The sequence below is a fragment of the Podarcis raffonei genome, chromosome 13, assembly GCF_027172205.1.
Source record: "Podarcis raffonei isolate rPodRaf1 chromosome 13, rPodRaf1.pri, whole genome shotgun sequence".
NCBI lineage: Eukaryota > Metazoa > Chordata > Lepidosauria > Squamata > Lacertidae > Podarcis > Podarcis raffonei.
In genome coordinates, this window is record NC_070614.1 from 4,665,321 (window position 1) to 4,688,236 (window position 22,916).

The 22,916-nt window shown below is 43.2% G+C and overlaps 2 protein-coding genes across 3 annotated transcripts in view; both read right to left on the bottom strand.

Moving 5' to 3' along the window:
* Positions 1-22,916, bottom strand: part of PDCD6 (programmed cell death 6) — a 266,803-nt gene that overhangs the window by 10,710 nt on the left and 233,177 nt on the right. The gene's annotated exons all lie outside the window — the stretch shown is intronic.
* EXOC3 (exocyst complex component 3) lies at positions 1,570-20,662 on the bottom strand. 2 transcript variants are annotated; one of them, XM_053363006.1, is made up of 13 exons: positions 20,534-20,662; positions 16,317-16,508; positions 15,477-15,696; positions 14,285-14,966; positions 13,501-13,618; positions 13,054-13,179; positions 12,334-12,434; positions 10,999-11,109; positions 8,947-9,097; positions 8,229-8,351; positions 6,565-6,726; positions 5,615-5,742; positions 1,570-3,587 (listed from the first exon to the last, which is right to left on the bottom strand). In XM_053363006.1, exons 2-13 carry the CDS (start codon positions 16,458-16,460, stop codon positions 3,416-3,418), a joined length of 2,238 nt encoding a protein of 745 aa, XP_053218981.1. In that variant the 5' UTR covers positions 16,461-16,508; positions 20,534-20,662; the 3' UTR covers positions 1,570-3,415. The 2 variants fall into 2 exon arrangements, with proteins under 2 accessions (XP_053218981.1, XP_053218982.1); XM_053363007.1 differs by having other exon boundaries at positions 16,317-16,473; positions 20,534-20,654.

A 22,916-nucleotide genomic window follows, 5' to 3' on the forward strand; every position in this document is an offset into this window, starting at 1 on the left:
TTTGGGGCTTCTTGGTTTATAGAAAAAGCGAGTGAGAGGTGGCGGCATGAGGAAGGTTTATGAAATGATGTGCGGCATGGCGGAAGCACGGAGGAGAGCATTCCTCTTTCATCACTCAGGGACATGCAGTGCAGCTGAATATGAGAAGATTCGGGAGGGATAAAAGAAAGGACTTTCGCATCGCATAAACTGTGGAACTCCCTCCCGGAGGAGGCAGTGATGGCCATGGCTTGGATGCCTTTAAAAGAGGACCAGAGAAATTCATGGAGGAGGAAAGGGCTATTGATGGTTACTAGCCATGCTGGCTCTTCCACCGCAGTCGGAGGCGCCAATGCTTCTGAATACGTTGCTGTAAACCACACACAGAGCGTGTTGCTCTTGTGCTCAGGTTCTGCTCGCTGGTTTCCCGCAGGCATTTGGTTGGCCACTGTGGGAACAGGATGCTGGACTAGATGGGCCACTGGCCTGATCCAGCAGGCTGTTCTTATTTAGCATTTTAGCATAACTGTGACTAGGCAGCAAGGAGATGCATCTGCACTCAGAGCAGCAGGGCAGGCAGCTGTGAAGCCTGTGCAGTTTATATCCTTCCCAATTCATAGCCATCTAATCAGCCTTATGCCAAGTCCATCCAGCTCAGTATTGTAGACACTGGCTGGCAGGGGGCTAGCTGGAGTTTCAGGTAGGGACACTTTTGATGCTGATTGGTTTGTGTTTCTTTCATTCACTGCCACTTGGAAGTACACAGACTTTTAACTCGTACATCTGTTTGGCTTGGGTATTTAACGTAACCTGCTACTACAGTTTCCTTTCTTACATACATAATAACTGTATTTTGCTTTGTATCTGGCGACCAATTTCTATTGTATTATGTTATTCTTAATAAATAATGTATTATAAATGTAAACACTCACAAGTTTCAATGCTGTTGAGTTGGAAAATGAATGGGGTCTGAAAAGCCGTTTTAAAAAAGTTCTGTGTTTCTATAATGCAAGATTTCCAGGGCAGCTTATGGTAACTTACAAAACGGTTCACAACTAGTACAGGCCCACTGGAGGTCCCTAGTTTGAGCATATGTGGATGCATGTCAGTTGCTGGAGCCCAAGGACATGGACAGGGTACAGTGGTACCTCGGTACGCTTCAGGTTACAGACTCCGTTAACCCAGAAATAGTGCTTCAGGTTAAGAACTTTGCTTCAGGATGAGAACAGAAATCATGCTCCAGCGGCACGGCAGCAGCAGCAGGAGGCCCCATTAGCTAAAGTGGTGCTTCAGGTTAAGAACAGTTTCAGGTTAAGTACGGACCTCCGGAATGAATTAACTACTTAACCCGAGGTACCACTGTACTTACAGCTCCCTCAATCATTGCCTATTGCGGCTAGTGAAAAAGGAGCAGGGTTGAGTGGGTGAGTCCAGAGAGTTGTAATGCCCCATTAGGGAGGGTGTTATGCCAGCTTGCCATGAAATTGGAAGTGGTGTGGTCCCTCTTTTTTTCCCCATTACAAAGTTTATGGAAAAAAGTAAAAACAATTACCAAACACAAAGTGTTGACTTCCAAGATAAATACATGTACAGATTATAAGTCTTGTATTCAGTCATCCACGTGACATCAAAAACAGGGGAACTCTTTTACAATACAGATTCAGCTCATATGGACCCTAAAGAATTATTTCTTCATAGTGGCTGCCGTGACTGGGGACAAAAGGGAGATTACTGCACTATTGTTAATAAGCAAGGTAACCTGAGAGCATACAGAGTCAAATCCATCTTTCCTTCTTGTTATCCCCCTCCAATGGTGAATTAAGTGCTTCAGAAGGGTATTCCCCACCCACCCCAGATTGGAAGCAACTATTTATCTTGCTATCATAAGACCCACTCTTTATGGTTAACACAGTATGGTTGCTCCTGAGAGTCCTACATTGCAGGGGGTTGGACTAGATGACCCTTGGGAACCCTTCCAATTCTACAGTGTTTTACACCAGCAATCATGGTGTCCTGCAATGTCTCGAGGAGTCACTGTATTACAGTGGTTCTGCTCTTACCTGCAGCATAATTTCCAGAAACTACTGTGGACAGTTGATTGACTCTGGGGTTTGAGCTGGGGGGGGGGTCCCACAATGGTCCATTCTATCTCATATGCTATTCATAATCTACAGTCATACCTCGGGTTGCGAACATGATCCGTGCAGAAGGCACATTTGCAACCTGCAGCTCCGCATCTGCGAACGCGTGTGACGCGATTCTGCACGTGCACGGCGTCATTTTGTGTTTCTGCGCATGCGTGAGCGCCGAAACCCGGAAGTAACCTGTCCCGGTACTTCCGGGTTCGGCGTGGTCCGTAACCCGAAAATGTGCAACCCGCAGCGTTCACAACCCGAGGTATGACTGTATATGAAATCAATGTGAGCCGTCACCTGGAAATTTGGAGTACATAGTCAACAGTACGACACACAGCTCTGTCTCTCCATTCCTTTTCTTTGTACTAACTGCAGTTTCTGGGCAGTCTTCAAAAGTCAGTCCTCACATATGAACCAATATAATCTGGAGGTTACCAGAGCATGGGTAAATGTAGTGAGGCTCTCTATTCAGGTTGTGTTGCATGTGATGTACCAGGCTTAGGTGGTGAAAGATGCGATGCCACAGATGGTTCTTGGGCCACCAGCAAAATTCCTGGATCAATGACAGTCTGATTCGGTGACAGAAAGCTTCTGTGTGTTTTGTTTGGGGGCACCAAGTATAGACCTTCCTGTTTACTCATGCCTATTAAACAAATTATGAATTCTGTATTTGAATCTTGGTGGTTTTGTATGCCGTGTTTTTTAATTTCATGCTTTAATTGTTCACTTTATGCTGACAGTGTTTTTCAGTGTAAGCCACCTAGAGAATTTTGTGTTGTGGAATGACATGCAATACTGAAAATAAGTAGAGAGCATGTATAAAGTTTGTGTTAAAGGTTCCTGAAGGGAGAGGGAAGCTCTGAACAGTCTCCATTCCCAATGCAAATGGCATCGCACATTTAGCAATCCTTTATACACATCTGCTTTCAAATCCAATAAGTCTGTTAAATCGGGGTGGGGGAACAATAACCAATGTACCTCAACAATTTCAAATTTTCATTTTTCATGAATAAAGCATAAATCCATCCCTAATACATTTTCTAAAACCTATTCAGTTAGTCATCAGAGTACACACAAAAAGTTCAAGACAGACTTTGTCAAAACAACTGATGGCAAAGACATCAATTTAAAGCATTCTGGCCATCAGAATACAGAATACTCTTCAAGTGACTAAGCTAACATCAGACACAAAAACTAAAAGTCCAGCATGAAATTCCCATGTGTTTTCTAAGTGCAAAGCCAGATTAGGCTACAATATATTAACACTACACCAAAGTGATCCATACCGAAATATGTTGCTATTACTTAAGAAGCTTTGGCACAGTTAATGTTGGAACTGTAATTTCTTTAAAAATGGGCACATAGTTTGGATTTGGCATGGTTGGGCCTTTGTCCAGAGTTTCAATTATGGTCTGCTTCATCTCTCTGCTGGCATCTCCTCGCATTGTCAGTAAAGCTGCAATATGATCATCCCTACCAATGAAAGAAGAACAGCATTAGTACAAAAGCCATTCACAGGAATGATATTGGCAACAGGGAATTCACAGAGTACACATTCTACACTAAACACCTGAGTACCAACTTCTAGACACTCTAAATTTTAGAGTGCTTGCAGGCCAATTTTTCCAGTTATCTTTGTTATGAGAATCCTTCCACAAACCACATACAAGACATATATTGTACAATATGGGTCTGCAAGCCATCACGATGACCACTGTCTACTCAGGCACTCTTGGTTCCTTGCTTTCCATCTTTATGTTGTAATTACATTTCTATATTAATCTGTTTTAAGGTGTTTCTGTGACTTATAATTTCCCTCCCACTGCCTTGTTAAGCGGGTGGTGCTGTGGTCTAAACCACTGAGCCTAGGGCTTGCCAATCTGAAGGTCAGCAGTTCGAATCCCCACGACAGGGTGAGCTCCCGTTGCTTGGTCCTGCCAACCTAGCAGTTCAAAAACACATCAAAGTGCAAGTAGATAAATAGGTACCACTCCGGCGGTTCCCTTGCCCAGTAAAGAGAGATGAGTGCCGCAACCCCAGAGGCGCTCGCAACTGGACTTAACTGTCAGGGGTCCTTTACCTTTTTACATTTTCACAACTGGGTGGGACAGATGTACCAGAGGGACCATATGCTTCTCCGGAGAAGCACAGCTGCATTATAGATGGGTTTTGCTTCAGTGCTTAGGAGCTGACTGTCACATTTATGTTTGGAAAGCAATTTTATTGTAATTTAAATTGCTTGCAGGTAAACATAGTGGGGCTATGCATTCTATAGTAGCATGTGATGATTTGAGAAACTATTTTTGAATCATGCAGGAGTGAAGCTCCTGGTTTACTTATGTGTTCTGCTTATATGTAACTTTGCTTTTCAGGGAACTGCCAGAAGGCCCTCAGCACTGGACCTCAATGTCCAGGCTGAACGAGGTGGGTGGAGACGCTCCTTCAGGTATACTGGGCCAAGGCTGTTTAGGGCTTCAAAGGTCAGCACCGACACTTTAAAATGTGCTCGGAAACGTACTGGGAGCCAATGTAGGTCTTTCAAGACCGGTGTTATGTGGTCTCGGCGGCCGCTCCCAGTCACCAGTCTAGCTGCCGCATTCTGGATTATCCTCATGCTGCCCCCCGCCCCCCCGGTGACATATAATTCTTATTATTCAAAAAGTGAACTCCTATTCACATGGAGGAAGCCTAAAAGGCAATTAACTTGGTCTAACTCATTCTTAACCCCCCCCCTAAAAATAAAATTGCCCCCCTATGGGCCATGTGCCCCACATTGGGAACCACAGCCTTAAAGTCACAAAGAACTACGGTTGCTCCACTAATCCAATCTCATATGGTTTTACAGGGTTTTAGGACTGAAGGCACATTCCTAAACGCACATTTGCCAAGAATCTTAATGCAGAGATGGAGGAGGGCTCTTGTGGAGGAGAACTGCCAGCAAGTGTGAGGATGCTCAACTTGATTCAAATAACTCTGCTAAGGAAGTTGCTTGCCCATAACCCCCAGCCAGGCTTGTTGCTTTTGGAGTTCAGTCTGGGAGATTAAGTGACAGGGGAGGGGCGTTTGCAGAAGAAAATCAGTAAGCAGAGGAAGGGTAAAATGTTGCCCGCCCATCCCAACAAGTACCCTGCAAATCCCTCCCCACATTAGATGCTGTGGGCTCTGCATTTTCTTCACAATGTGCAGTGTTGCCTCAAGACACCTATTTGCTAAAGTTTACTCCAAATAGCACTAAAAAGAACATATTCTTGTAATTGGGGACTCAGTTGTATGTGTTCAGATACTGACTTTGTATGCTTACCTTTCTTGCATATGTAACTTTAAATTGTGGAATCAAGGGATTGACATAAAACTACATTTCAACAGTTTTTGTCAAGCCTTCTTATAATAATAATAATAATAATAATAATAATAATAATAATAATAATAATAATATTTTTTATTTATGACCTTGAATGGAAGAAAGCATTGTTACAAACTTTAGAAATTACTAGTATTACCTGATATCTGGGTGTTTGCTAACTAAAGTTGAGACTTCTAGGTAAAGTAGTGATGGATCTGTCAACTTAAATACTTCTGCAATAGCTTCAATGACGTCACAAAGTCCTTCTGTTTCCTCTCCAGATCCCTATTGAACAGTATAAAATGGATAATCATTTTCAGACATCTAATCTCAAATTACCTTTAATATGCAAGGCAGAACATGAGAACAAACTGGCAGAGCAGCAGCAACACCTTGTCGTGTTTCTGTTTTTATTGTTTAAAAATGTAGACCACATTCTAGCACCTGGTAACATGTTGCTCATTTACAGTAAGAGTAAGTGTGTCTAACTGTGCTGGACTGTGGCTACAGTGTTTATTCAACTTGACATTTTCATCAAAACCACTCTAAAAACATTTCAGCAATCCTGCACATACAGAATTATTGTATGACTAGTATATTTTACTTATGTCACAATAATTTCTAAACAAATATGTTGTTTGAAGTAGATGGGCTATCATATTCTCACAGTCAATTTTTGAGTCCTTCTTTTTTGAGAGATAGAGGTTGATTCATTTATCTATTTCCACTGAGTGGCTGGTTAACTGACGCTCTTCTGTTCTCCATTCGAGTTGTCTCTGAATTTCCTGGATATGCACTAAGAGACACAATTGAACTGGAGATAAGATATGATGGCCCAGAAAGGCAAGTGGGTGCGACTTGCCCCAAACAGGTCAAATAGGGAGGCCTGGCAGACTAAGTTTGGCTTGTGGGCCAGAAGTTCCTCACTCCTAATATAAAGTGGAGATTATAAATATTTATTTATTTCAACAATTTATATACTGCTTAACATTGCAGTTTCAAAGCAGATGGATTAATGCACTAATTTTAAAATAGGTTGTGGGGATGCTAGTTTGTAATTATTTCTAAAAATTTCTTCTTTTGGCATTGTGGTTTTCTTATACTTACAGCAGTAAGTTTCTTGAACAGAAATCTGAACTGTTCAGCTTCTCTGATCATTCTTTCAGCACCTTCTTTTCTTTCTTCTGCATTCTTGAAAGTAATACGCTTTAACATAATAGCCTTGATGTACTCTACAACAACTCTACGATGGCACTCAATAGTCATTTTCTGAAAGAAACATTCAAATTATACAACTGGCAACCAGTACGTGTTATGTTAGTCTATAAGAGGAACAAGTATTTCATTTCTGCACTACACTCATTTGAGCAGTAAGAAATTAACACTGACTTAGTAACACCTATTAGGGGATGGAGCTTGCTGTTAGCTTCATCTGGACTGACCCCAAAATCTGTGGCAGATAAATTGGTGAGCATGTTTATTTCCAGGTGACAGCTATGCAGACTGGTAATGGGGAGAAACTGTTCAGTGGGTATGGAGTAGTTTGAGAGCAGGGATGAGAAATTTCTCTCAGCCTGAGCGCTGTATTCCTTCATGGGCAACTGCTCAAGAAGGCAGCGTGCCAGGAGTGGGTGGGAGTAGAAGCAAAAGAGAAGAGGAACAGATGAGTAAACTGATGTTAGTAAGTAAGTAAATATCTTACAGCATGGTCATCTCAAGCAGGGCTTGCACTGGAGTCAAAAGCATCTCTCCCAGCAGGCCTGCAGCCAGCCTATCCAAGATGGATCTCTTATCTTTTTTCTCCCCATTCTTCCCAGCACACCTTGCTAAAAAGCACTTTTCCTGTGACCTCAGGGGCTCTCAATGGCCCTGTATTGTTTCTTAAGGGTCCTAGCTTGGGCAGGTCATTTTGCATAGGCTAGCTCAGGAATTCTTCTGCAGCTTTTATTTTCCCCTTTGCATCCCAAATAATCAAAATCCTACCATTTATTAACTTCTAGGGTTTAGCTGGCGGGGGGTGTGGGTTTGGTCCTCCCAGATCTATAACAAAACCCAGGTTTATTCCACAGCTGGTAACCATGGTTTGCCAGTTTTCTAAACTGGGGAATTACAGCTAATTATTATAATAATTTATAATTATTTATTATTTATACCCCGCCCATCTGGCTGGGTTTCCCCAGCCACTCTGGGCAGCTTCCAACAGAATATTAAAATACAATAACCTATTAAACATTAAAAGCTTCCCTAAACAGGGCTGCCTTCAGATGTCTTCTAAATGTCAGGGATAGGAGGCTGTGTCTGTGGTCAAACGGATCATTAGTATCTCACACAAACCAGACCAGTGAGCTACTTTGCAATAGTTCTCAGAAAGAGAAACTCATTGAAGATCTATTGTGCAAATTTCAGGAGGAAAATTCATTGCAGTTTCAGAACTTTGAAATTGCCAAAAACGTTTGCTTGTTCTGTAAGGTATTTCAGTTTGCACAGGTAGTACTTGTTAAAGAGGAAAATAAATCTGAATAGCATGAGTGGAATGGATCATAGGAATTAACTTTGCAAATCCTGCTCATTTACGGACAAGAGATCTTACATTACTACAGAAACAGGTTATTAAGATATTTTTCATAGTATCTTGCTTTTTATTACTTTACTGTAACTGAATTCAAAGTCAAAATAATAATAAATGCTCAGGAATGGCAATGCAGTATTTCACCCCATTAGGCTACACCATTTAAGTACCTATCTTAGATACAACTTTGCAAATTCTGTACCTTCTTACAGGGCTTCTTTATTCTTGCAAAATCATTGAAATAATCCTCCACTGTTACACAAATTGTATCTACTGCATTGGATCCTGCCAGCCATTTCCTTGTCATCAGTTCACTGAGATGTGGCTGAAAGAAAAGTAGTGCAAACATAGGGAAAATTAGATTGAATCACTTTTGGACAACATCCTTCAACTTTAGATCTATCGTTGTACATCCCAGTGCTGTTCTAGAAAACTTGAATGTGCTAACGTTTTACCTAGTAAAGGTAAAGGGACCCCTGACCATTAGGTCCAGTCGTGACAGACTCTGGGGTTGCGGCTCTCATCTCGCTTTATTGGCAAAGGGAGCCGGTGTACAGCTTCCAGGTCATGTGGCCAGCATGACTAAGCCGCTTCTGGCGAACCAGAGCAGCACACGGAAATGCTGTTTACCTGCCCACCAGAGTGCTACCTATTTATCTACTTGGACTTTGATGTGCTTTCGAACTGCTAGGTTGGCAGGAGCTGGGGGGATTCGAACCACCGACCTTCTGATCGGCAAGTCCTAGGCTCTGTGGTTTAACCCACAGTGCCACCCGCGTCCCGTTTTACCTATTAAGTAGCTACAAAGATGGATCTCAGCAGCCATATCTGGGCATTTCTGTCTGTTTGCCACTCTAGATAGACACAGATACTATTTCAACATTTTTTAAAAGAGGATGCCAAATGAAATAAAAGTTAACCTCTAAATCCATGAAGACTTCATCAAGCAGGCTTGCACATCCTTCCTTGGCAACATCATCCAGAACTGCATCAATGCATGCATGACTGCTTGTCATAAGCTCTTCCATCACAGGAGTTAAGTATTTCTTTTTCAAACTGATGATAGATTCCCTTTGAGAAACAAGACAAGATACTTCAGCATCCCAATAGGGTGCATACAAGAGCCAGTTCAACCAATCAGTTAAGGTAATATGTTGCGATGTCACAAGAGGCTACAGTGGTGCCTCGCAAGACGAACGCCTCGCAAAACGAAAAACTCGCAAGACGAAAGAGTTTTCTGTTTTTGAGTCATTCTGCAAGACGAATTTCCCTATGGGCTTGCTTCGCAAGAAGAAAGCCCATAGGGAAATCTCCGGGGACCTCTTTTAAATGCTGGCGGTGGGGAGCAAAGCCTTTCGCCCCCCTCCGGCCTTCAGAAGAGGTCTCCGCTGTCCTGGGGGCTTTTAAAATGCTGGCGGTCGGGAGGAAAGCCCTCCTGTCCCCGGAGCTTGCGGGGCGGGAGGTGGGGAGCAGGGCTTTTCTTCCCACCGCCAGCCTTCAGAACAGCCTTCTGAAGGCTGGCGGTGGGAAGAAAAGCCCTTGCCCCCCCCCAAGCCTTCAGAAGAGGTCGGGGGACAGACTGTCCCCGGACCTGGTCTGAAGGCGGTTTCCATAGGAACGCATTGATTGATTTTCAATGCATTCCTATGGGAAACCGTGCTTCGCAAGACGAAAAACTCGCAAGAAGAAAAAACTTGCGGAACGAATTAATTTCGTCTTGCGAGGCACCACTGTATAACAAAGCTCTGATAACTTAAGTACAATTGCTTGAAAATTAATAATATTTCCTCTTGCCTGATATTACCAGCTGAGAAAAATTACTGTGCAAACAAACCTTGAGTGACATGCACGTTTGGAGAACCAATAACTGGCTTAGGCCAGTGGTTTCCAAAATGTGTTACATGGAACCTCAAGATTCCTTGGACACTGACTGACGGCTCCTTACCAAGAAAACAAGTAACAGTGGGCAGATGTCTTTGCCTACCACCAGCAATCCTTCCCCTGCAATTTGAAGGTATATGAAGTCCATTCTAGAGTAGTGGTTCTCAGACCTTTTGCTGTGACTGAACCCTTCACTTTAAACAAAACTTCACTGGAACCCATGAAATAAAATATTTCAAAATGGGGGAAGGAATTGATTATTAGGAGAGCGAAGAAGGGACAGCCAGCCAGCCAGAGCAGCAACTTTTAAAAGACAACTTTGAGACTTTGAAAAAATGTTCCTGTCAAACTCACATTCTCTCATTTTGCTTGTCATCCTTAAGGCTTTCACTCTTATCAGATCTAACTCTTATCTCTTCTCAGATCTAAGGAGCAGCATACTTAACCCTTGCTGCTCCTGTGGAATCTTTTTATTGGATTGGAAATTTAGCCTAGTTGTAGACCTCATCCGATAAGATCATCCATGCCAAGTTTCAAATTATTAGCTCAACAACTGCCATTTTTATAAGCTACATTTTTTCCAAGGTTATAATGATGGGATGTTGTTTTTGCTACTTGCCCTAACTATGGAACACCCCATAGAAGATATAGAGTACGTTCTTCTTATATGGCACAGACCCAACTTCCTTTCAGCTTTACAGTTTGCATGGCAGATGTAAGTAACAGTGAACCAGATGCAGGCTCAACCATTTAGTCATAGCATGCCACCATGCTTCAGACAGGCTATCCCCTTTTTGTTTAGTGCATAAAGGGCCAAATAAGTTTCTTAATTTATACTTTAATCTTTCTGCATAAAGAAAACAAAACTAAAACTGCAAAGATTTTAATAAAGAGTTGCAAACTTCAGGGACCAGGGCAGAGTTTTATTTTTAGGATGTAAACCATCTTTCCTATTCCAGATCTACCTCACTGAAACACGCACACTGCGTTTTCAAGAGCTGTCCTCAAATAGAAATAGTATGTCTCTTTTTTAAAGCAGCAAAACTGCATTTGCCACACAAATCATAGCACAACCTCAGCGCAGAACTTACTTAAAGGTCTGACAATTGTTGATGATGGCAACCATGTACTGAACATAGCACAGATGGTACTGACGATTTCTTAGATGCTCTTCTTTATATAAATTTGCTTCCTCTTTGTACCTGTGTAATGGAGAAATGGGGCAAAACCCAAGAATGGAAAAAGAGAAACAATTCAGTTCCTGGCCTGCAGAAGGGAAGAGGAAGTACCGCCACTTCTCTTTTACAATGAACCACCAAGTATTTGTTTATTTCAATAGTTGTATACAGCCTTTCAAAGGGAAAAATTGTGCAAGGCAGCTCACATAAAACAAAACATACAGCAACAATTTAACAAATATATAAAACAATTACACCAATATGGCAGCTGATAAAAATAAGAGTGTCAAGCACACACCATCCTAATTAAACTGGACTGAAATAAAAATGCCTTAAGGTCTATTTTAAGAACAGGTTTAAAAACTGTTAGAGCCATATATATATACCGAAGTATGGAATTCCACAGAAATGGACCCACTACAAAAAGGCCCCTATCTCTAGTGCCTGCTAATTTGGAATGAAGTAAAAAAAAAAAGTAACTTGATAGATCTTGGAAGTCAGGCAGGGTTGCAGAGCTTCTGAAGCTGATCTTTTGGGTCTGGACAGGCCAATATGGGTGCATACAGTCCATCAGATAATCTGGTCTTAAACCATTTGGGCCTTTAGTGTCATCATCAGCACTTTAAAATTTGGTTTAGAGACACGAAGGGCTAGTTTGCACATCACACCAAGTCTAATCATTGCTTAGCAAGACTTCACTAGTGCTCCTGGAATGCAGCTCACAGCTGCTTTGCTCCTCCCTGGTTCTCTTTGCTTCTGTTCTGCACTGAAGTAAGTCAAGGTTTGGCTCAGTGTGTTGTCTGAACCTTGGTTGCAGCTTGTGCTTAATGGGGGAATTTACCTGCTTGATGCCCTGGTTCAGACATCATGCTAAACCAAAGCATAGCCAGGCTCAGCATGTTGTAGCAGCAAAAAGGACAAGGGAGCAGCAAAGCAGTTGTGAGTTCCTCTCTGGGAAACTCTTAGCATGAGCTGCGAGCTGCTCAATGACTGTGTGCTGCTAAATAATTCGCATCTGGAAGCACCCTGGGACCAAAGCACATAAAAATAGCACAAAGCTTTCATTTTTGGTCACAAGGGGGAGCAGGAAGCTAAACACTACTTTCCTCATGTCTTACTTTTAAGGAACAGAGTAGCTGAGGGAAACAACAGGTAGGGGGTTCTAGTTGCTAGGTGGTATATGTGCAGAGAAAACATCCCTCCTAAGTAATAGAGAAACAGTGACTGAAAGCTAACATTAAATTTTACCTGCTGAGGAATGAACTCATTTGTTGAAGGCACAAATAGAGTACCTTTATTTTCAAATCTTCACTTATCTGTGTAGCTACTTGAAGATTCTGTTCAAACATCTAAAAACACAAACCAATAAGACAATATTGCAGTTAATAAGAATGCAGCAGTCTGCTAGTAATCCTGCTGCTTTTGCAGACTGAAGCCATGAGGCAAATTCTATGAGCTTATGCCCATAGAACAACACATTTTGCCCCAAGCCCGTCATGGCACTGTACATCTATTAACTTATTCTGCCCATAGTCATGGGCATTTTGAGGATGCCACACAGACGTCAGCCACAGCCCTACACTTTTGTTGCTACACTAGAGTTTATGTGGTGGCAGAGCAGATCCAAAACGTACAAGTCCAATGTGACCAAATGTAGTGGTGCGCCCTGGGAAGGGAGTCCATGCCTTTAAAGAATTAAGTGCCAAATTATAGGTTTTAATAATATTTCAACCGCACTTGTTTAATGTTTACCCAGAAGTAACTTCCACTGTGTTCAATGGGGCTTACTCATTGTAAAGTGTGCATAGGATTGCAGCTTTAAGTGGCCAAGTGAAATAAATTCAATCTACAAAACCAACACAAAGCAGAATAGCATGCACTCATCGGTCATTTTATTCATTTCCCCATTTTCAGAGCTTTGCCCCTTCCTCCTGCCCCAATCAGTATACTGAAGCCAATTGCTTATACCTGGAACACAATAGCAGGGAGTGTAGTTTGATAGTATCCATCTTGATCTGCTTCTGGCTCATTTTCTTTTAGCCAGTCTTTTTTATCTGTCTCCAGTGCTTTTCGTAGCCAGCCAATGATGTTGGACTATAGGAAGATTAAAATTCAAAAGGAAGAAAGGCAAATATATTGAATCTGGATAGTAAATTAAAATGGCCCATGCACTTCACTAATGCCCATGAAGCAGAACTCAGTTTTGCCTGCTGCCACTCAACCCATATTAGGAAAGTTTCTAGTGGAATGAACATTGTTTGCCAAGGACACAAATTGCAAGTTGTACAACTGATTTGCCAACATGCATGGTAAAATCTGAATTGTGCAGGGTTGGGATGAGAGAACAGCCAAGGAAGAATAATGAATATTCCAACCCCATGTGAAGGAGTGAGCAAAATTACTGTTCTTGCTTACTGTAAGAGTTGACATATATGTGCTAAGAAGCTCATCCACCACTTCCTGGGAAAGCAATGGCTGCAGGGTATTCACATCCACCTCTGGCGCAAGTTCTGGATTTCCCATCATCTCTATGCTGAATTGGAGAGAACAGACAGAATCCATGTGCAACTGCAAGAAATTATTATTATCCCTCCCAGTTAGATGCCTAATATAGAAATCTGTGTGTTGCTGCAAAGTTTTTATTCTGGCAAGATTCTGGCAACTCTCTTTCCTCATGGGTAATAATCAAGGAGTAGAATCTATAGAACATGTCCTTCTGTTTTATAAATTTTATGCTGGAATTGGGCAGCACATGGTTGGCCCTTCACTGACCTAACTATTGGAAAAGCCAGTTCAATTTTATATTAAATATCAGATAGAAGATAAAACCCGAAATTTCTGTCAGTGTCAGTGAGAAGAAGAGAGCTCATCATCTGAAACTGGAAGGACTATCTTCAGGAACTAACTCAGGATTACTGTAGCTCTATATAATTGTTTTCTTGTTTCACTTTTGAATCTGTTTTGCTCAGTTATTCTGGTGTGCTTTTGATCTGCTCATTGTAATTAATTGATTAGTATTGGGCTATATGGACCAGAGTTCCACCCTGCTATAAAAAGGCTTAATGTATAATAATAGCTTGTGGCTCAGCAGTACATAAAAGTATAATCCACCTTTCCACCTCTGTATGCATCTATCTAAAACCATGTGTTCTTTCATTTATGTTTACTTGCTACTACACCCAAAAGACAGTACCCTTACCTTTTGTAGGTATTTAAAACCCATGTCAAAAGGCTAACAATTTCATTTGCTTCCAGATCTTCAGAAGCCAGGTCCTGCATGCGTAAAGACAGTGCCTGATGGTACATGCTTAGTAATTTTTTGAAAATTTCATAGTGTGGGGGGAAACATTGATCCAAAAGGTTCTTAGCCACCAGCAGATCATCAAGGACATATTTGCGAATTATTTCCAGATGACGGACAAGCCACATTTTGTCAGATTCTCTGGTGTCTGCTTGAGTGCCTTCAATCCTGGTGGTGACTGTTCGATCCAATACATTGAACATTTTCTCCTTCCATTTTTTAGGTCTGCCCGGGGGGATAAATCCAGTTTGCTTTTTCCTGTCTAGCATGCGCCTGTCTATTTTCTCTTCCCTCTCAATTATTCTGACAACTGAAACCAGCAAGGTGGGATCTCGGCGGACAGTGACTAGAGATCTCTGAATGACCATCCAGAGTTGCTTGGCCAGCTCTTCAGAAAGTTTTTGCATATCTCCAAAATAGTTGTCAATGAGGTTCATATCACGGGTGTTCTTGCTGTCCATACGATATTGTTCATACATCAGATCATCTCGAGAGCACTCCAAGTCCATTAGCTTTCGGTGGGCTTGGAGTAATTCCCCCTGATCAATCAAGTCTTGTGTCTCCTGTACTATCTCTGGCACTGAAAAGCAAAATCAGAAAGAAATGTAATCACATTATGTCACACAAACCTGGTTTCAGAACCATAAAGGTCCAGTCGTGACCGACTCTGGGGTTGCGGCGCTCCTCTCGCTTTATTGGCCAAGGGAGCCGGCGTACAGCTTCCGGGTCATGTGGCCAGCATGACTAAGCCGCTTCTGGTGAACCAGAGCAGCACACGGAAACGCCGTTTACCTTCCCGCCAGAGCGGTACCTATTTATCTACTTGCACTTTGACGTGCTTTCGAACTGCTAGGTTGGCAGGAGCAGGGACCGAGCAACAGGAGCTCACCCCGTGGCGGGGATTCGAACCACTGACCTTCTGATCGGCAAATCCTAGGCTCTGTGGTTTAACCCACAGCACCACCCGCGTCCATAGCTGCATGAAAAATGGTAGGTTCAAGCAGATTTTAATGGTACCTCTGAAAATGCCACTATAGCATTACATTTCTATTCTACCCACAGAGTGAGGCCACTCATTGTAGACTCATACCTGAGAAGATATTTTTGAGGTTCTCTACAGCAGCTGCTAGTTGGCTGTGCTGAACTACAGCATCTTTAACATCCTTGAGGCTTTCTATGGTGTTTATACTTTGCCGCCAGTCTTTATTGACATCAATCAAAGAACGTTGAATATCTTTTACATCATTCAGTGCATTGTGCAGTTGGCTTAAGCCAGTTCGGACGCCATCTAGCTGTGACTGGATTGCCGCCTGAAAAGGAAAACTTAAATTACTACATTAGTTAAGAACCTATCTGTTGTGGGATGAAGGAAACACAGATAGTGACATACAAGGGAGCCAACTTTAATGAATTAATTTTAAAATAATTAGAAGTAGAGAAGGAAGTGGGAGAATGCCAAATTCCATAGTGGTACTTTTGGTTTGTTTGCTATTCCAAAAACAAAAAAGGACCTGTGAAATCTTAAAGAATAATATATTTGGAAGATAAGGTTTCATGAGCTAGAGCCCAAATGCATCTGATGAAGTGGGCTCTGGTTAATGAAACATTAGGCCTCAATACACTTCTTTAGCTGCAATCCTATATTGTACCCAATAACCTGGGCGTAAGCTCTGTGGAACTCAGTGAGACTCACTTCTGAGTAGACATTATAGGATTGTGTGGTTAAGTCATTTAGATGCCACAGGAGTGTTGCTTTCCTCCAATGGTAAATCAGATGTTCCTCACTTCAGAAATTAAGATCAACACAGTGAAGGGGAAAAGAGGAGACACTATAGTTCTAGCACTATAGTTCTACACAAAGACTTTACAAAGATAACCTAGACTATTACATCCTCAGCTGTAATACAGGGTTAGGACTGAGGTTTCATACCTTCAGTCTAGCTTCCACTGAAGCCTTCTTCCGTGCTTCCCTCCGGCGATATTGTTCCACTTTATCCAGTTGATCTGGCCGCTGCAGCATCCCAGCGACTCTCTGCACAGCCGTTGCAACTGCCTCTCGGCCGGTCTCCTCCATTGTGGAGCAAAGTCTTAAAAGGAAGATGTGTTTCTATATCAAGGGACACTGAAGAAACAGGGCAATTAAATATTTAGAGACTTTACACATCTTTTATAAAAAGCAATGGACCCAACACAGTTGCCAGTGACAAAGAGAAGTTAAGCAAATAAGAACACATGAACCTTGACAGCTGCATAGTAAATGCTTGCAACACAACAGTGAAAGAGACAGGCAGTTTAGTTGCTCCATTTTATATCTACTCATTGATTATTCATCTTCACAGGCTCATACTGACAATTTTTTTTCTGATACCAGATAAGCCATGTGAAGTTGAGTATCCATTCACTGTGGGTTTTCTGATTGATAACTTTGGAACTCCCCAACGTGGCTGTCAGATTCTGATGGACTACAATTCCCAGCATTCTCTGCTGCAAGCACACACTGCTCAGCATCCTGGGAAGTGCAGTTCAGCCAGGACTGGGGTGTGTGTATCTCTACACTCACACAAAAGCAAACAGCCACTGCCAGAGACAGACCCTGCATAGGGCAGCAGGACTCTCAGCACAGCATGCATGAAAACTCATGAGGAGGGGAGGGGAGAAGCCCAGTTCAGGGGGCAAGGAGGATTGATGACCACAAAACAACTTGGAAGGACATCAAAATGGAGGGAAAGTCAAAAGAGAGTAAGAAAGCAAACTACAGTGGTACCTCGGGTTACATTCGCTTCAGGTTACAGATGCTTCAGGTTACAGACTCCGCTAACCCAGAAATAGTACATTGGGTTAAGAACTTTGCTTCAGGATGAGAACAGAAATCGTGCTTTGGCGGTGCAGCAGCAGCAGGAGGCCCCATTAGCTAAAGTGGTGCTTCAGGTTAAGAACAGTTTCAGGTTAAGAACAGACCTTCTTAAGTACTTAAGTACTTAACCCGAGGTACCACTGTAATGCTTAACATACTGAAATTTACAAGCTTAAGCACATTTGATTCTGCATAAAATCAGGCTGTAATGATTTCAAATGCCTCAAAAGTGGCAGTACCTGCATTCCTGTTGTTGTGATATAATAATATATTTAATAGTAATATATTTCTTTCTATCATACAAAATAATTTTACTGTATGGGATTTCAGCAGTTTGATGTCTTGTTATTATAATACTAAAAATGGGGGAAGTAAGCAATATTAAAATGCTTCAAAATGTTTGTGTGGTATGAAAAAAGAAAGACAACACAGGACATCTGCAGTTGGGGCAGCGAGGAATAAGCCTAGATTCTTCCCAGCTTTGCAGCTGAAATGAAATGCCAGCAAATAAACACCCAACGAAGCCATTAGCTGCCCTCCCATGCGTCAGATAGGCTATGCACCATTTTTCTTTCACATGAAGCCTATCATACATTTTATAAACATTATAAAAATGTTAACAAGTGCAACATTTCACTCCTAGAGGTTAAAGTGGTGAAGCCATGGGAGACAGAGAAGGTAATTAGTATTGTCTGCATAGCCGAATTCTCCCTACACCATGTGTTGCTCATTCCTCTCCCTTGCTCTATGAAACGTGCTTAAGCCTGCATGGCTTGTTCAAACTTGCAGGACTGGTTTTTTTTCACAGCTCAGGTCTACAATATAAATATACTACATTCAGTCCAGAATGGCCCCACTACTCTCAGACTGTTGTGCCTGTTTTCACCAAAGATACACTACCTTCATTGCATCTTGGGTTTTTCCCGCAGGAGAGGAGACAGGACTCCAGAACATACTATGCAGACAACAGGGGAATAAAGCAGAAAGCAGAAATTGACTGCAGCCTGCTTCCCACATGAAGAGTTTCATATATGGATTTACTACTTCTATACAGAAATTGGATAGCATCATGTAGTGTGTAGACCATTTTGCTGTGTGCATGCATACAGCACCACAGGCAGCAAAGTAAAACCTATTTTTCTCCTGCGGGTGTTACACACAGCTTCCTTTAAAAAAAGTGGTAAGTCATTAGTAACTATGCATGTCCTGTAAAGATAGTATGGTTGCAGGTGGAGCTGTGGTCTAAACCACTGAGTCACTATGTTTTGCTGATCAGAAGGTCGGTGGTTCAAATCTGCACAAAGGGGTGAGCTCTCATTGCTCTGCCCCAGCTCCTGCCAACCTAGCAGTTCAAATTATTACTATTATTATTATTATGTTATTATTATTATTAATTTATTTATACCCCACCCATCTGGCTGGGTTTCCCCAGCCACTCTGGGAGGCTTCCAACAAAATATTAAATATTAAAATACATCAGTCTGTCAAACATTAAAAGCTTCCCTAAACAGGGCTGCCTTCAGATGTCTTCTAAAAGTCTGTTAGTTGTTTTTGACATCTGGTGGGAGGGTGTTCCATAGGGCGGGTGCCACCACCGAGCAGGCCCTCTGCCTGGTTCCCTGTAACTTGGCTTCTCGCAGCGAGGGAACCACCAGAAGGCCCTTGGCACTGGACCTCAGTGTCTGGACAGAAAGCACACCAGTGCAAGCAGATAAATAGGTACTGCTGCAGCGGGAAAGTAAACAGCGTTTTCGTATGCTTTGGTTTCTCTCGGTGTTCATTGTGCCAGAAACGGTTTAGTCATGCTGGCCACATGATCTAGAAAGCTGTCTGTGGACAAACACCAGCTCCCTCGGCCTAAAACAAGATGAGTGCCACACGCCATAGTTGCCTTTGGCTGAACTTAACGGTCCAGGAGTCCTTTACCTTTTTTTCAACTTTTAGGTAAAGGTAAAGGGACCCCTGACCATTAGGTCCAGTCATGGCCGACTCTGGGGTTGCGGCGCTCATCTCGCTTTATTGGCCGAGGGAACCGGCGTACAGCTTCCAGGTCATGTGGCCAGCATGACTAACCACTTCTGGAGAACCAGAGCAGCGCACGGAAACGCTGTTTACCTTCCCGCCGGAGTGGTACCTATTTATCTACTTGCACTTTGATGTGCTTTCGAACTGCTAGGTTGGTAGGAGCAGGGACCGAGCAACAGGAGCTCACCCCGTCGCAGGGATTCGAACCGCCGACCTTCTGATCGGCAACTCCTAGGCTCTGTGGTTTAACCCACAGCGACACCCGCGTCCCTTTACCTACATATAATAAAGCCCTACATTGCAAAATATTGGTATTTATTTTATTTAAAATTATATACCGCTTGATTGTAGAAAAATCTTCAAAGCGGTTTACAAAAAAGAGAAAAATAAAATCGCTTTAAAAATGCACAACCATTATTGAGAAAACATACCAAGAAGTGAAAACCCCAATAACACTCATACAAACTTTATAAACATCTGAGTAAGGCTTGCTTAAAAAAGATTGTCTTCCAGCAGGCGCTGGAAATAATGCACTCAAGACACCTGCCTAATATCAATAAGCAGGGAGTTCCAAAGTGTCAGTGCTGCTCGCTTCCCTACATTATCTAGCAGCTAAGAGACAAAACACATACACACCACCAAGGGGGCAACTGCCCCGCTTTGACGAACCTGGAATAGAATTACCTAAAAATTATTCACCTGCATGCATGTAAGGTGTTTTCCCACCCAGACTGTTAAAACCCTAGATGTATGTGGATATAACAGTGGAAGAGCCGTTTCATACCTTCCATTACTTGTATCAGCTTGTTTTGTTTATGCTTTCTTCTACAGAACAAAACTACACCATTGTATGGAGTATCACTGAACAGTGCAATTTCAAATGATCAGTCCATCTTTTATCTTGATTCCAAATTTGCATTTATTTTTTCACCAAGAAAGTATACGGGCATAATTTACATTGGTACAATTATTTCAAATGCATTTTCTTTCTTCTCCCTTTTGGTTTTAATTTACCTATGTGTTGGGGGGAGGTTAGTCTGTTTGTTTGGTTTGAAGTATGATTATTTTAAATGCATTCCCTCCCCCCTCCACCCACTTGGTTGCAACAGTATATATACTGCATGAGGGAAGGGTTGGTCTGTCTGTCTGGTTCGCAAGGCGCTTTGGGCTTGGCGTGGGCAAGACAGAGGGGCTAACGAATTCTAATGGTAATAATAGCAGCCGTCCGTTCCCCGCAAAACGCCAGAACTCGGAACTAGCCCACCTACCAGTTATCCCCGAGAGGAGCTGCGCCTTCCTCTCCCTCAGGACCGGAGCCGGGCGAGCCCGTCCCTCTTCCTCTCCCCCTCAGCCGCTCACCTGGGCAGCTGCGGCTGCTTCTATCTTCCCGGAAGCTTCTGACAGACAGGCTTGAAGTGCGCCTGCGCCACATTGCATCAACACTATATAAGCCCCGCCCCCGACAGGACTAAGGCGCGCGACACGCGTGCGCAGTGTCGGCCGGCTCGCGGGCCCCTGTCCCGTGACGAGCTGCGCGTGCGCGAAAGGTTAACCGCGACCGTTGCTCAAGGCTTCTTCTTTCAGCCGTTGGCCCCGCCTTCCTTCTTTCAGATGTCAGTTAAAAAAAAGAAAAAAAATTTTTTCCTTCCAGTAGCACCTTAGAGACCAACTAAGTTAGTTCTTGGTATGAGCTTTCGTGTGCATGCACACTTCTTCAGATGCACACGAAAGCTCATACCAAGAACTAACTTAGTTGGTCTCTAAGGTGCTACTGGAAGGCAAAAAAATTTTTTTGTTTTGACTATGGCAGACCAACACGGCTACCTATCTGTAACTTAAAAAAAAGAGAAAGGCGTGGCGGGGGTGGAAGGAGGCGCCCCAAATAAGAATAAATCTGCTCCACCCTGATTCCTTTGGGTCAGTAAGCTGCGAGTGCTGCCACCTGCAAGGCTTCGAGCCGAGTTTCACTTCAAGGAAAGGAATCATAGAATCATAGAATCATAGCAGATGGTGACAGCAGCCACGAAATTAAAAGACGCCTGCTTCTTGGGAGAAGGGCAATGACAGGCCTAGACAGCATCTTGAGAAGTAGAGACGTCACCTTGCCAACAAAGGTCCGTATAGTTAAAGCCATGGTTTTCCCAGTAGTGATGTATGGAAGTGAGAGCTGGACCATCAAGAAGGCTGATCGCCGAAGAATGGATGCTTTTGAATTATGGTGCCGGAGGAGACTCTTGAGAGTCCCATGGACTGCAAGAAGATCAAACGCATCCATTCTTAATGAAATCAGCCCTGAGTGCTCACTGGAAGGACAGATCCTGAAGCTGAGGCTCCAGTACTTTGGCCACCTCATGAGAAGAGAAGACTCCCTGGAGAAGACACTGATGCTGGGAAAGATGGAGGGCACAAGGAGAAGGGGGCGACAGAGGACGAGATGGTTGGATAGTGTTTTCCACACTGAGTTTGACCAAACTGCGGGAGGTAGTGGAGGACAGAGGTGCCTGGCGTGCTCTGGTCCATGGGGTCACGAAGAGTCGGACACGACTAAACAACAACAGAGTTGGAATAGACCACAAGGGCCATCGAGTCCAGCCCCCTGCCAAGCAGGAAACATGGTTGTGGTGTGGTTCGTTGGTCCCAGTAAAACACCCTGACTCTGTATAAAGAAGTGAAATAAAGCCAATAAATCTGCGTCGCCCTAATATGTCGCTTGGCAGATCGTGGCAACAGGCAGCGCCGAGCTTCGCGTTCGCCAAGCCTCGCTGCCAACGGGCCCTTTAAGGCATCTCTGCTTCGTGGTCTAGAACATGGCAGCAGCAGCGCCGTGTTTCCAGCGCGCAGCCTGGAGGCGAGCCAGTCCGCCTGGAGTTAAAAGAGATTTAAGGCCCAGCGCAGCCGCGACGGGCGAAGGCTGCGAAGGAAGCACAGCTCTCCTCTCCTCGGGGCTTCGGAGCTTCAGGCCGAAAAAAAGAAAAGGAAAAGAAAACCGCCCTCAGAGAAGGATCAGTCAGGTTCTAGGAATGGGCGCAAGTGCCAGGTCGCAAGTGGAAGCAGAGAAGAGCAGAACAGGGAACGGGTGAAGAGCCCTCCTCATCCTGTCACGCCCATTTATGATATTGGAAAATATTTGCTTTAAAACATACATGGAAGAGCGGTGGCGGGCTGTGTGTTGCGTTTCCTATTATGTTATGTATTTTTGTGGCTCTGTGGAAAGCCACCCTATGATGCTCGCATGATGGGCAGTATATATAAATGTAAATAAATGAGTATTGATAACGGAGGCCTGTGATGAGTAATTTATTTAATTGTGCATTTATTGCTCCATCCAGCGAGATGAGATAACACAGGAACAAGGACTGTGATGAGCGTTGTAAAGGCGACCGATACCAAGAATAGTTTTTGGTCTGTTGTTCTCAGGTATACAGTGGTACCTCGTGTTACATATGCTTCAGATTACATACACTTCAGGTTACAGACTCCGCTAACCCAGAAATAGTGCTTCAGGTTAAGAACTTTGCTTCAGGATAAGAACAGAAATCATGCTCTGGCGGCAGCAGGAGGCCCCATTAGCTAAAGTGGTGCTTCAGGTTAAGAACAGCTTCAAGTTAAGAACAGACCTCCAGAACGAATTAAGTACTTAACCCGAGGTAC

Coding starts and splice junctions, on each gene's coding strand:
- EXOC3 (XM_053363006.1), bottom strand. CDS start 16,460: ATGGAGGAGACCGGCCGAGAGGCAGTTGCAACGGCTGTGCAGAGAGTC. Junction 12,435..13,053: donor TCCCTGCTATTGTGTTCCAG/GTATAAGCAATT, acceptor TTGTGTTTTTAG/ATGTTTGAACAGAATCTTCA. Junction 5,743..6,564: donor TGTTCAAGAAACTTACTGCT/GTAAGTATAAGA, acceptor ACTGTTCAATAG/GGATCTGGAGAGGAAACAGA.